Below are 15,800 nucleotides of genomic sequence, written 5' to 3'. Positions count from 1 at the left end.
TACTTCTTTAGAAAAAATTTATAAGTATCTTCCATCACTAATAAAATCAAAAGGATTATTCTCAATCAATATTATTAACTTGAAAAATAACAGGCTTTGTTGATACAATACTCTTATGGAAGTTTCAATCAATTAAATTCCCTAAATTATATTTTAACCTTATTTTACATACCTTAGCGGTTATTTGAAGAAACAATTATTCGTACATGATGAAGAAACACAATTAAACTTCTCAGGACATGGCACTACTAGAAAATTTAAACTTCAATAAAAATAAAACTAGCTCCTACATTAACTAATTATATAAACTTATAAACTTGCCCAAAAAGGGTGAAACATAATGACTACATCTTTACTCTCGTAGTGCTCCTAGCAAAGTGTCCTCCGAAACGTAATCTGGTCTCTCGACTGGGGAATCCCCACTATTGTATTTAGAAACAGGTCTCCTATTGGGCTAAGGGAATCAATTTGACCAATCGTCGCGTGGCTTCTAGAGCCTTTGGACCAAATAGTAACTGCAAAATCGGTAGTTTGTTATAATTTCATTGCTTGCTGTTTTCCAACTTATCGCACTCTATGTCGGACACGAAGGCTAAGTTTTAGAGATAATTCCATAATCTACATTCCTCGACGACTCGGAGCCACAATTTTTAAATATCTATCATGGGAAACTCGAAGTCATGGCCGTTCATAATAGAGAGAGAAAATAATTTATTTCGCTAACTCACTTACAATAATGGCTCTAGTCTATTGCGTATTAAATTTACTATTATAACTTGGGAAAAGGCCTGAATTAAAAAGAGTGCTCGGCACAACCCTTTGTAGTGGTTATCCTGGAGCCCCAATGGGTATTTTTAGCATTGAAGTCTCCTCCTATGATGAACCTTCTTCCAAGATGTTTGAAGAATTCTACCTAGTCTTGATGTTTTAGTGCATGTCTTGGAGGGCTATATATTGCTGCTAATGATACTTTGCATCCTCTGAGTTTCAGTGATATAACAGAAGCTTGAATTTCATCTGTTAGGTATTCTTTTTCTTCAGTGTGCTGTATAGTTTCTCTCACAATTACTGCACTACCTCCCCTTGCTGAATTATTTGGATGTGTGGTATGATATGTTCTATAGCCTCTGATTTTGAGATAGGATTGGTTAGTCATATGTGTTTCTGAAATAAGGCAGATGTCTATTTTTTCGTTATTGAGTACTAATTCTAGTTCTTGCTTCTTCTGGAGTATGTCATTGGCATTCCATGCCATGATTTTCAGTGTGTGGTTCATTGCTTCCTCTTGCTGCTTTCCAGTTTCTGTAACCTTCTTTCAAAGGAAAATAGTAGGGCTTCTTGCTTTTCCAGCTTTGTTAGTATCAGCTGTAAAGTTTGTAGCACTCCATCCTCGTGATTGTTTTTCTTCATCTTCTCATCCAGTCCTTCTTTTGTAGTATCAGCATATGATAAGGATTTATCTAATGCTGACAATCTTGTAGCTGCTATTTCTGTGGAAGAACCAGGGGGTTGAGATGAATGATCCTTTCGCGAATACACTGGCTTGATTGGTCCTGAATGAGACTTCATATTTTTGCTTCTCATCTTCTGCAGTTCGATAGCAACACTGCACGCACCCACGATAGCTTGCTGGATGATTTTCACCACAATGAATACATTTCAGCTTTTCTCCAGCTGCCTTTGTGCAATCCTTGGAGCTGTGTTTACCAGCACATTTGACCCAACGAAACTTTTTAAAACAATATTTTTGGGTGTGTCCATATGCTTGGAATTTTTTGCATTGAGCAATGATCTTCGATTTCTTCATTGCCTCTATTTCTACCTCACATCCCATTATGTTGGAAATGGAGATTTTGTAAATTTTATCTACATCTTCTCCTGCTTCAAACTCAAGCATGAACATATCTAGTAGCTCTTTAGTTCTCCATTTAAGCTTTATACTTGCGTTCAAAATTTTGAATCCTTTCTCTTCGAGGTCCTTTACTTTATTCTCTGCTTCACATGAGTGATGTCACTTTTTAGCCATAGCTCTGATTAGCCTTGATTGCTTATTTTCATAAGAATGCCAAGTCAACTTCTCTTTGTTCAACTCCTTTGTGAGCAATCGGTAATCGTCCTCATTCTCTGAGTTGATTTTGAAGCTGTCCACTCCAAGTAGTTTTACACTGAATTTACGGCTTGGCAGTAGCTTCACTAGCTTTTCATGAAAGATATTATATGACTTGATGCCATCCACTATTACAGGTGGCAATTGGGCTCTTTCTAACTTTGTGTACTGTCTCACCCTTATTGTGAGTAGTTGATTTTCCTTCTGATGGAGGCAAAAGTGAAGTATTCAGCTTCCTCTTCTTAGATCTCCCATTTTTCACTCTCACCCACTCCGTCTCCTTGGCAAGTTCCTCCTCATCTGTACAGTAACCAGTACTACGTGTTGCATTTTTAACATTATCAGATTTTCCATCTTTTGGTTGATTTTTCCTAATTGGAGTTGATTGGTTTTGATCCGACTTACTACTCTCTACAACTTTCAAATTGTTGGAAGCTGCAGGGGCCGAATTGAAAGTAGCGCTTTCTAACTGAGACTTTTTCCAGTTTTTTTTCAAACATGTTGTTTTTACTTTCTGCTACTCGCATCCTATTGTCAGCTTTCTTCCATGCATTATAAAGTATTTGCTCTGCCGGAGTTTTAAGCTGGTCTGGTTGAATGAATTTTTCTAACGATGTATCTCCTTCATTCATGGTGATTGATGGTGGTGGTGATGAATTGCAGCTATTACCTTCAACTTCTTCAAATTCTGGAACTAAGAAAGTCGAAGGTTTAACTAGTTTCCATTCCTTCCAATTCATTATTCTGATTAATATAATCATTACAACGGCTCAGCAGTTCTTTCTCACCAGTTCGTTTTTTCGCGAGTTGACCGACCGCGGCAGGCGACACGAACTGACGGACACGAGCGCACACACGTGTACTATTTCCACTCACAGCCGGCTCTATTTTCCCAGCATAAGCAAACCCTTTGTTCTATTGAATATAGTAAACGACACTAAACTACACTAAATGACACTACTATAACTATGTATACTATTGCTGAAATATTAAAACACTCTCCACATGTTACCACTTCAGTGTATAACCGCTGACTGATTCGAAAAATTGAAGAAATTATTGTGTTCGGAGAATGTTCTTATATTCCCTGACTTTGATCGCGAATTTATCGTTGCAACAGACGCGTCGAGCACATCGATTGGCGTGATACTTTCACAGCAAACGGATAATGGAGAGAGGCCTGTAGCATTCGCCAGTCTACAATAAATTGAATGACGCCGAGAAAAATTATTGTACTACAGAACGTGACTGCTGGCTGATATGTATGCAACAAAACAGTTTCGATGCTATCTTTTAGGAAGGAAGTTTATACTAGTCACCGACCATGCAGCTCTGAAATGGATGCTGAGTCTGTGCGACCCTTCATCCAGACTAACCAGGTGGGCTCTGAGATTGGCTGAGTTTCAGTACGACGTGGTTCATAAGCCTGGTGAAAGACACTCCAATGCAGATGCTCTCAGTCGTGCCGTAAATGGAGTCCAAATAGAAGGATTATTGGAAGATTGTGTTGCAGTCAAACAGCTGCATGATGATTGGTGCAATAAATTGTTGGAATCAAGTCTGGGTCAAATAGAGAATGTATTAGTATGGATGACCAACAAAAAAAATGATCTGTCTCACTGGAAATTAGATGTGCCTAAATCACTAAGAACAACTGTGTTGAAACTGAATCACAGCACCCCTTGGGCGGGACACTCAGGACAAGAGAGAACCGCTAGTCGTGTGAAACAGAGATACTATTGGCCCATACTAGGAGAAGATGTGAGAAAGTTTGTAGCGGAATGTCATGAATGTGCTCATCGAAAAACTCCCGTTTCTTTGAAAGCCCCAGTTCAACCCACTGAAGAACCAAGTTATCCTTCCGACCTTGTATCAATGGACGTGGTTGGTCCACTCCCAACAACCCGAAATGGGAACAAATTCTATGTTAGCTTCATCGATCATTTCACGCGTTATGCTGAGGTCATTCCCATCATCAAACAGCCGGAACAATAGCTAAACTCTTCATCACCCACATTATTACTCGACACAGTGTACCCAACCGTCTGCTGAGTGATCAAGGCCGAAACTTTCTATCCAGTTTATTTGTGGAAACTTGTAAAATGCTGGGTATTGACAAAATCAGAACGACAGCGTATCATCCGGAATGTAATGGTAGAACTGAGTGATTACATTGTACCCTGAACGAGTCCATAGCACATTTCGTAAAAAGAGATGGTACCGATTGGGACACCTGGTTGCCCTATGCCCTGATAGCATACAGATCCACACCTTATGCATCTATTGGTTATTCTCCTCATTTCATGCTATATGGACGAGAAATAGTGCTTCCAGGATCGTGTGTCATACCAGATGAGGTTCGCGGAAAAACTACTGAGTTTCATCTGAAAGAGTTGAAGGGAAGATTCTCAGAAGCATACAAGATAGCAAATGAACGATCTATACAAACGGCGCAAAAACGAATGAAGCAAGCCAATCTCAGTAGAAAACTTCGGAGTTTTGAGGAAGGAGATCTAGTGTATCTGTTAGAGCCAGCTGTTAAACCAGGAAACTCAGCAAAATTCCACCTACCTTGGGAGGGACCCTATGTTGTTGGTAAGAAGCTATCCGATGTAAATTAGATGATCAATTTATTGGAGGGAAAAAGAGTAATAGTACATATTAATAGGATGAAACCAAGAAAATGAACCGTTGTCAGATAAAGACATAGCTGAGGATGATGAGGATCTCGATCATAGGAGGAATGAAGAGTTCATCGATTATCGTGCATCCGAGGATGAGGATGACGAAACTGTTGAAGCCGAAGAGATTGAACGAGAAGAGGTGGTAGAAAATATTGATGAAGAAAATGTCGAGGGGGAAGAAGAAGAAAATCCCCCTAGCCCCGTGTTGGATGAGAGAGAAGACCCACTCTACCCTCCAGGTAGAAGTAGAATAGTGAAGTAGAAAATAGTGAAGTAGAATAGAAGTAGAAAATAATAGAACAATCACCTTATTTCACTAGAAGTCAAGCTGGGAGTAATGCTTTCGATGGTCGTAGAAATTTGCATTAGAAGTTCAAACTAATTTTGTTCTGACAACTTGATAATTATTGGACAGTTGGATCGAGACTGTTCATATTATCGAGGAGTCAAACAAATGCCCCGAGTAAGTCGTTCAAATGCTCATCATCATAATGAAATAGATTCCAGAAATGAACTATCGATTTGAATTGATAAACCCTGAGTGGAAATTGTCTGCAGCGAGACTCTAAACTGCTTTATTTTGAGAATTCAGCTAGCTGAATGTGAAGAAAAGTGAAATGGAGAAAAAAAGAGTGATCTGAGTAATTAAGTATAAGAGAAATATCAGTAGAATAATATTGTGTAATAACTATGTGTTATTTTATAGATGAGTTGAATGAGAGTCATGAATTTACTATTATAAGTATTGGCCAGATGATGAATTAGAATAGAATTATGTAGTTATATTAGTTGTATGCTACTCGCAGTGAGACAATGCATCCTTTGTCATCAGAAAATCATCTGCTACGGACCTATAGGCTACTTTCACACGATAGGAGACGTGCAACTTGAACACTGAACAGTGTTCACGTTTTTTTGTCGAAGTACATTGAGTCAAATCGTGTCTTTCACATGGTGACTCCTATCCAGGAACCTCGTATTGTCACGTCTTTTCCCCTCGAGGCAAGCAGAGGCAAGATCTAACAACAACGCCGACGTTTGCTCAAAAGTATGACTCATCACTTTTTCTTAAAGTCTAACTTCCTTAAAAATATAGATAGAAGATTTCTGATTTCGGATTTGGATTCAGCGACCCCAAATTCTTAAAAGCGTAAGTCCCGTTTTCGAAAATATCCGAAAACAAGGAAGTTATGACTGTTTTTAATAAAGCTTTCTATTATCATATAATTATACGGTAAAAACGAACAGGTACTGTGCTATACAGTACGTAAGTACTGTAGCTATTATAATACAACTTACACTGTATTCGTGTAGGAAATTTAGTAGGATATTTATCTTGATTTCTGAAAATACCCCAAAATGAGGGAGTAAGATAACTTTGAAAAACCAAAGTTTTCCTGCCGATTGAAGAAACATTAAAAATTAGTCTAAGACATATCTTAGACTAAATTGACTATCTTATTTTTAAAAATAATCTATTAAATTGACTATCTTAGACTCATTATGTCTTAGACTGAAAACGTGTAACAAATATCAGATCACTATACAAGCTATCAAGCTTTTCATGAATTTATTTGTCTCCTCATGACAGAAGGTTTGCGCCCAACGTTTTCACTTAAACATTTATGTGATTGAATTGTGATAGTGCACATTATCGTATTGATCTTCTAAATCCAGTTACATGTACATCGATTTTCGTAAAATTGATTTTTTACCGTTCCTATGAATTCTAAGAATTCTATGAATTCTTGAGACAGGTTCAGCACAACTTCTTAAATAACATTATATTTGCTTCAACAGAATTCATAAGGACGACAAAACATCGAACAACAAAAAAACGCTTTCTGAGTAACTGGCTTTAACAAAGCATGGCTTCACGAAATACAGTACGATAATTTAGAATAGTTGGTACAATGGTTATGCTTTTCGCATTATGACAGCACTGTGCTTGCTCACTCACTTCTCCAGTTGACACTTGTTGACTTGTCAGTTGTTTACTTGACTTTGACACCTGTCATCACGCGATGTCTGAGTTTGATGTGAAGCTGTTGATTACTGCAGTTTGCAACCGACCTGCTCTTTGGGATAAAAGTCTTGACATCTACAAGGACCGGAATGAAGTCGCCAAAAGTTGGATGGAAGTTAAAAAGAAATAGTCAATAATTGCTGGGAATTTAAAGTGATATTCAACGATTTGAACCTGATAAATTGGATTGTTGAATGACAACTGAAATTTAGTGAATTTTACTGTACAACATTCCTTTTCCTCCTATTTTATTGGGTGATGAGTGGAGATGATTTATGATTTCATATTTGGATTCATCTTTTCATAGTTCAATATTTTTTTGGAAAACTAGAACTTTTAAAAATTGAAAATGTTTAAACTTCTCAGGTGTTCAAAAACTTCTTGAAACCTTTGCCTGTCCCTTCGTGAGGCAGGAGTATTATTATCTTAGTACGTTTACTATATAATCATTATGATAATGGAAAGCTATATTAAAAACAGCTATAACTCCCTTGTTTTCGGGTATTTTTGAAAATGGGACTTACGCTTTATAGAATTTGGGGTCGCTGAATCCAAATCCGAAGTCATAAATCTTCTATCTATTTTTTTAAGGAAGTTAGACTTCGAGAAAAAGTGATGAGTCATATACTTTGAGCAAACGTCGGCGGAGTTGTTAGATCTGTCGGCTTATTCGTAAGATCCCCATGTGAAAGTACAGGAGAGCTGCAAAATATGAAATATGATCTTCCGTAATATGATATTCCAGGAGCGAGGTCTCTGCCGTGTGAAACTGGCCATAGGATTAGTGACAATGGATTAGAGATATACAGTAATTTGTGTGAAAGGACCTACGACAACATATTGAAGAAGAAGAAGAAGAATAGAATGAAGAAAATAATAGAAACAGTAGTAACCTTGTTTGTAAACAAAGTTGACCCAGTGAGGGAGATGAATGATTACTGTTTACGTTTTATTGTTATGATGAAGATGAGGAATTATTAACTGTATAATGGAACAGATTTTAAAAAGCAGACGTGTACAAAATTAGACTATTGTTATTGTTAAGTATTATGAATGAATTAAAGTATATGAATGAATTATTATGAAGACAAGGATACTCTGATACTATTGTTTGGTATTATAGGAAGGAAACTATTTTGATGTTATTTACTTGATTGAATGGAATTTTTATTATAGATGATAGGTAATAGATAATTATGTGCTCTCAATGTTATTTAGGTATAGAAGTACTTGAGAGTATTTTCTAGAGATCATTAATACTAGTTAAATTTGGACAATGATATTCCTATTACATAAAGGTCGACTAGGACTTTGAAAATGGATTGGGCTATTGTACTTATATAGATTTTGTTTTGAAATGATAATTATTCTTCGATTGAGTTTATATTAAATTGGATAAGTGATTAGGTATAGATTTGTTGATGTTTGGAGATCAGTAGAAATTGTAAAGGGCTCGGTCGGTTATCCTTTCCCCCAGAGAGCTAGAAACGAACAATTATTTGGGACTGGCACTTCCCATATCTGTGTGATATCTTAGACTATTGTGATAGAACTTTACTGACTGTTAGACCAGACTTTTAGGTGAAAGTAAAAAGTGTTTCAGACCACTCACTACACTACCAGTGCGAGACTAAAGCAGCAATTCGACAGTGCGTTAGGAGCTGAGTCATCACTTGCTACTAATCTTTGAGGATCGAGACCGCTACGCTACCTTCTCTTCCGAGATGCTACAGAGATGTGAGCCGAGGCCAATCACTCTGTGCCCGATCAGCCACAGACACTATCATCCATTCATCGTGTCTCAGCTCTACTCTTCGGCGAACACCAGAGTTACAAGGAGACGACAACGAGCATATGAGAGCGACAAGGAGGCCAACTGTCCCCTGGACTGATGGACGTGGATGAGATAGCTATCTTCAATCTCATGTACGCTGTGCAGCAGATGGAGAAGCTGCAACCGACGTCGGCCGAGGAGAACACCATGAAGTTCATCTGCGGACCACTGACACTCCTTTTCCTGGGGCTGTTGGGAGCCTACTGCTTGTACGAGAGGTGCTACTTCCTGGTGTGTGGTCGCACGCCAACTTCACTACCATGATGGGGGCGCGTGCTCTTACCAGCACGCCCGGAACTGGCAACAGTACCTGTAGCAGCCAAGCCGCTCAACTCAGCGCCCCCAACTGCGATTCCACTAGCAACAACTCCATCCCTTTGGTTGACACCGCTCAACCAGTGCAGTACAGCAAAGTGTTATTGTGGCAAGTGTGAAGTGAGAAGCAATCGGGAGGGATAGTCACCATTTTGCGAAGAAGGGGGTAGTGTGACATGGGTAGTATTTGATTACTTATTTATTGATTGATTTTTTCGTGTTTTAGATAAAAGATTTTTCAGGAGAGAAGACTCTGATATGAGGATAATAATTTCCATGGTTGGACTTCAGAGAGAAAATATAAAATTTAGTGAGTGAGTAGTATTTTTCTGCTTGCCGAATCTCGTGAGAACCGACTCTTCCAATAGCAGCAGTTAGGCCTTCTGGCACACTGACGTGGAGAGGGAGAAGTTTTCCAGACGGAAAACCTCTGTCGTAGAACAACAGAGGTACCGAGCAGATCAAAACCCATACCGTATTGCAAAAAGTAAAGTTAGTTTTCCGGCATTATGATATACGTGAGTGTCCTGTGGTTTGGGATTACGATGGGAGTGATAGCTGTGTGTAAGTGCCAAAATTTCTAGCTCCTTATAAAACATTTTCACCCGGCCAAGACCCTAATTAGTAAAATTCTTGTTGTAGTAAAATCTCTAGTTAGCAGAATCTTAATGGCAGGTAGTTTTTGTAGGAATAATATTTGGATAAAATGTACTGCATATTTCGTTCTTCAAATTCCAAGTAATTGCCATAATAAATGAGAAATTATTTAGGTAATACAATGTTGTTGTCTATCCAGTTCCCATGACTCCCTTGAAGTAGTAATAAGATATCTTCAACCCCCATCAAGGGCGGTTACAGTATCATTTATTTCAACCATTGAGGTTGAAAAATATTCAAGCTGCAGGAAAGGCTAGAATCAATCGGTTTGGAAAGAACACACAATTCAGTAGTGCCAAAGAGATGTTGAAGCAGCCACGAGGTTATAGTGAGGAAGTTATTAGTGGTGATAACGTCATTCTGGTAAGGTGGGTGGACAATAGGGTAGTAAATATGTGTTTCAATTTTGTTGGGAAAGGATAAGAAGCTGAAGTTTCTTGTTGGGACAAGAAGAACAAAAAATATGTTAGTGTTAACCGACCTGAGATTGTAAAATTGTATAATTAAGCAATGGGAGGAGTTGATCTATTTGACCAGCTCATGAGCTACTACAGGATTCATATTTGCCCCAGGAAGTGGACGATGAGAATGATCTATCATGCGATTGATTTCTGTGTAACACAGAGTTGGATTGAAAGAATGCAACTTGTATAGGCATCAAAAAGAATAAAATAATATACCTGATGAACTTCAGACAGTGACTTTCTGATGGACTGATTTACAGTAAGAAGCCTGTGCAACAGAGAAAAAAGGAACGTCCAGGATCTGATCTTCCACCAGACACTCCTGTGAATCAGAGAAGAAAAGGAGAAGCAAGGCCATCCAGTGAAGTTCAATTCGATTCAATTAAACATTTGCCAGACCATGAAAATGGCCTTCCAAAGTGCTGTAAATATCCTGGATGTCAGGGAAGGTCCAGAACATTTTGTGTGAAGTGTGGAGTACACTTGTGCTCCTCATCCAAGAAAAAATGTTTCCTTTTTTTCCACAAAAAGGAATAGAAAATACACCAATTCGAATGAATTACCATTATTTCAATAACTTGATTATTTTCTATTTTGTTCTTTATTTATTTATTCATTGTATTGGTTACATATCATAATATGAATATTCTTTCACTGAAAATAATCTGACAACAAGATCTTCAAAAATGTATCTATTTTGACAATGAGCAAAGCACCTTATGCTTAGAAATTTAGAATTGGTGAAACATGAGACTTGAGTGATTTTTAGTTGAAGAGAATATCAGCTATAGCGTAGTTTTTGTGTGTTTGAAACTAAATACAAGTTTTGAAATATGGTGCCATAAGAAAAATATCAATTCAAATTCCAGACTAAACAATAAAAGGTGAGTTATCCTCTGAAGTATAAAAATACAATCTATAAAATTTATTAATATTGTTTTTAAGCTGCATTTATCACGTATTTTCGACTTTGAAACTGTTCTACAGACTATTATCTCATGCATTTACTGATCTTATACTTGACATCAATTCGATCCCAATGTTTACAATTGTGCTCATTGATTTATGAAAAAAACCACTCAAGATAAAAAACAAAAAATATAGAAAAATCAAGAAAAAAGTCCAGTATTACCAATAAAAGGTGAGTTATCCTCTAAAGTATAAAAATACAATCTATAAAATTTATTAATATTGTTTTTAAGTTGCATTTATCACGTATCTTCGACTTTGAAACTGTTCTACAGACTATTATCTCATGCATTTACTGATCTTGATACTTGACAACAATTCGATCCCAATGGTTACAATTGTGCTCATTAATTTATTAAAAAATGATAAAAAAACGAAAAAAATATAGAAAAATCAAGAAAAAAATCTAGTATTTAGAGCTGCCATTGAATATTTTTTATTTCCACTTGAAAACTTCCAGGTTTGAAAGGGTTAAAGATTGTTCTGTTATTACATCACTACGTGAGCTTTCATTGAGACTCATTTAAACTATTTTAATGGGTTCTTGTCCACTAATCAATCCCATAAATTATGTCCTGCTATCTTGGTCAGTCTTGAATCTGTTGTTATCTCTGGACATGATAGTGGAGGAGAATTTCAGTTAGGTTAACAAAGTATTTATTGAAGATGTCTCCAACTCTTTTGTTAAGATTAATAAGTGTGCCACTCTTGTTCAGTTAAATTCCATGGCCACTTTTCCCTCCCACCTGGTAAGTTAATACGTACATGTAATTATTTCATATTTTTCTTGAGTTTTTGTTGTCTGTAATAAATTAAATTTCCTGAATAGAATTCACATTTTGCTATTTTCCATTTCTTCACATTGTACATCTTGGTTATAAATTTCACTTTTCAGTGCATAATATTATCCGGTATTATTTGAATGAGTCCAATTGCACTCTTGGATGTAATGATGTTTCAGGCCTGTTCCGCAGTGCACTCTCGTACAGCGGCTCAGCACTGGTGCCGTGGGCGATCGGAGGCGATGTCGGTAAGAAGAGCTTGAACTTTGTCCGCCATAACCTCAACTGCACTTCGCTGGCAATTACGGAAATTGCCGAATGTTTGCGTTCCATCTCTCTCAACGCATTGTTCAAAGAAGTAACTGGCAGATTCAACCATCCCTTGTTCCATGTAAGCACTATCATCTAATTGAAATAATTATCTTTTTCCATCATGAAATCTGTTTTTCCCACAACCCAATTATTGCAAAGCGTTCCATTTCTTGACTGTTTGCAAAACAGCAGAATCCTACACTCTTAATACATTCCACACAACTTCTGCAGCTTGTTATTTAGCTCAGTAACGTGCTCAAAGTGATCAGTGTGATCAGGAAAAAAGTGGTCTTTCCACACTGCACTGAAAGAGAAAACAAACCGGAGGAGTGAGCAGACTCACTCCTACAATCAATAAATATTCCATGTTTCGACATTGGTGGCATAGCAAGTGCTCACTTCGATGATGTGTGATGACACAATTCTAATCGGCTCAATTTTGAGTTCAAGCCAACATCTATTGTCAAAAATTATTTTGACCTGTGCAGCATATGTCTGCAAACTCTTACCATTAATCCTGTTGCTCCAATCTCTGCTGAGATAAAAATAGTGTTATGGATTAGGCCTTTAGAAGGATGGCAGGTGGCGAGGGGTTTCTAGTAAACAACACAGAGGAGGCAGGGGGGGGCTTCTGGATCGTTCTAGATCATTCCTGTGAGTTCATCTTGGTGCAGGGAGACGTCGACCAATGACAAGGTTGTTCCAGAACCTTCGAAATAATATGATTGGTTGGGCATGTTTGACACCTCCAGATCCTTCTCGAAAGTTCTGTTGCCTCAGGTGCATGTTGCAGTCGGCAAGTTGAGTAGAGAAACTGCAGTGGAGTGTTCGCATCTTCTAATTGTGACAGATAAGTGATGAAGTGATAATAATCGTGACAGACTAGTGATAAAGTGATAATACACTTTTGAATCTTCAGGTAAGTAAGTGAATGTTCAATCAAGTCTTTAACCTTGTTGTTATTAAAATCGCTATCGATCTGTGAAAATTTGTGAACATTGTAATATTTTTTTGGAACTCAATTTAAAATTGTTGGAAAAGGTGTGACACTTACAAGTTTGTAGGTGAGATAATTGAAAGCAGAACTCGGAGAGTGTGATTTGGATACAAATGGCTTGGAATCTGTTCTACAAAATAGTCTTTGTGAAGTATTACTGACTCAAGGTGGAGACCCAAATACATTACTATTCGAAATAGATTCCTGATATCTTAAGGTGAGTAAATTTTAATCTTTGAAGAGTGATATGTAGAGTAAATTAGAAGAAAATGAATCATCATAGGAGAGTGAATTAGAAGGAAATAAATCATCATTGGAAAGTTGATTGGAAGAGGATAGATTATCTTTGTAAAGTAGATTCGTATCTCTGGAAAGTAAATTTAATGAGAAATTAAAAGAAAACAATAAAATTTTGGAAGATAAATTTGGAGGGAGACAATAAGGTTTTGTAAACTAAACTCAAAAATATGGAAGATAAATTTGATAGGAGGATTGAAGAGCTACAAATTAATGACAATGGTAGGGCAAGAGCAACTTTGAAAGTGAATAGGACTTTTGCCATCCACCTTAAGAAGGATACCCCAGTTAATAACTCCAATGGGCCTATTGTTATGCCAAGTCAGCACAGTAGACTACCAACTTTTGATGGAAAAATGTCATGGAAGGATTACTGCACCTTGTTTGATACAGCTGCAGTTATACATGGATGGACGCCAGTAGTGAAGGCTGCAATGTTAGCCTGTCGCTTCGTGGAGATGCACTGGCAGTACTTCAAACGATTCCAATGGCTGACAGACGAGACATTAATAAACTGTTGAGGGGCATTGGAATGAGATTCGGCCACTAACACATGGATCAACTGTACCATTCACAATTGGAGAACAGAGTTCAGAAGCCAAATTGATCATTCCAAGAATTTGAAACTGACATCGCTCGCCTTGTGAGGAATGCTTACCCATCTGTGGATGATGAAGTTTATGAGAGCTTGGCTGTTGAAAGATTCCTGGATGGTCTTCGTAAGCCAGAAACTCAACAAGCCATTAAACTTGCTTTTCCCCAGACCCTCAGTGAGGCACTCACCCAGGCTTTGGTATATGAAGCTGTGTTGCAATAAGTGAGGGGCCATGTATGTGGTCGAGCAGTATCGGTGGAGGATTATCATGATGAGATTACGGGGGAAATAATTTTGAAGGTCTTGGAGAGGCTCATGATCATGAAATAGGAGATGAAGTGTTGGGGTTGTGGAGAGAGAGGCCATCTTTGAGGCAAGTGCCCAAAGAAGTCAATGTTTGGCAAGAAGTGGGAGAATGCAGGAGATTACAGGATAATCAGGGATTGTGTATTGTAATAAGGAATGGAAGCTCTGCTCACACCAGCAGGGAAGAGAAGCAACAGTGAACAGGATAACTGCTGCTACAGACTACTGGGGAGGAGATGAAATGCTGAAGGACGAGGAGGAAGATCCTGATCTAAAGCACCTGTGGTCTTGCAAACGTGATCAAAGATAACCCAGCTGGAAAAAGCAGCTCCATTGTCACCACATGTTAAGAGCCTCTGGGCACAATGTGATTCGATTGTGGAATCTTGGAGAGGATGATTGAAAATGCTGCAGGTGTTCAGAGATGACTACAAATCATCATACCAAGGGAGAGAATTCCAGAAGTAATGAGACAGCTACATGATGAAGTCTTTGGCAGGCAGTATGGAGTGCACAAGACCCTAGAAAAAGTACTAGAAAGGTTCTACTGTGCAAATTTGAAAGAGGATGTCAAGAACTGGTGCGGAAATTGTGCAGTGTGAGCATCTATACCTAGGAAGAGAGCCCCTATGCAGAAATATAGTGTAGACCTGGAACGGGAATACTAAATCATCAAGCCCCGAAAAAAGATGGATGAAATCTATGAGACTGTCTGCACAGACATCCAGGATGCCAGTGACACGATGCAGCAATGCTATGACATCAAAGCAGACCATGGAGGATACCAGGTGGGTGAAAAGGTTTGGTTATACAACCCTCGACGACATCATGGATTCTCTCCCAAATAACAGACTTCCTGGGATAGATGTTATGAAGTGGTCACAAGGATCAACGAAGTGGTCTGTCTACAGGATCAAGAAACCAAGAGATATGTCACAAATTGTCTACTTCAACCGACTGGCACCCTATTATGGAAAAAATACTGCAAGGGGAGATCAAGAAGTGCAGGTTCATCAACCAGCCAGCCTTGACTTTGAAGATTTCATGGCCAATCTGGATATGTCACAGGGAGAAGGGAATGTCATTGGCCCATTGCATTGCTAGGACCCCCCATTAGTTTCCCAGGAAAAAGACTCATGCTGACAGATACACCCAAAGCTCTGCAGAGAATGATTGATAGACTTCAATCGTATTGTGAGGTATTGGGAGTCAAAATAAATATGAATAAATCTAAAATAATGGTTTTTAGAGAGGGTGGGAAATTGACTTGTCATGAAGGATGGTTTTGGGGTGGAGAGAAAATAGAAATAATAGGAGCATATAATATTATTTGGGGGTTACCTTCACAGTCACCATGAGTTTCAGAACTCACATAAAAGAGAGGGTGTCAGCAGCTAATTGTGGATTGAATACAGTTTGGAGCAGTATAATCACTAACAACACAATTCCAGTCAA

General features: G+C 38.1%; 1 protein-coding gene across 2 annotated transcripts in view; it reads left to right on the top strand.

Moving 5' to 3' along the window:
* LOC111057026 (esterase E4) overlaps window positions 1–15,800 on the top strand; it is a 302,990-nt gene that overhangs the window by 185,000 nt on the left and 102,190 nt on the right. For both annotated transcript variants that reach the window (XM_039421458.1, XM_039421459.1), the window contains one exon: window positions 12,018–12,229. In XM_039421458.1, coding sequence (XP_039277392.1) covers window positions 12,018–12,229 — 212 coding nt within the window. The remainder of the gene's footprint in view (window positions 1–12,017; window positions 12,230–15,800) is intronic.

Source organism: Nilaparvata lugens, chromosome 2 (assembly GCF_014356525.2).
Source record: "Nilaparvata lugens isolate BPH chromosome 2, ASM1435652v1, whole genome shotgun sequence".
NCBI classification, from domain to species: domain Eukaryota; kingdom Metazoa; phylum Arthropoda; class Insecta; order Hemiptera; family Delphacidae; genus Nilaparvata; species Nilaparvata lugens.
This window is presented reverse-complemented; position numbering and strand designations above follow the sequence as displayed.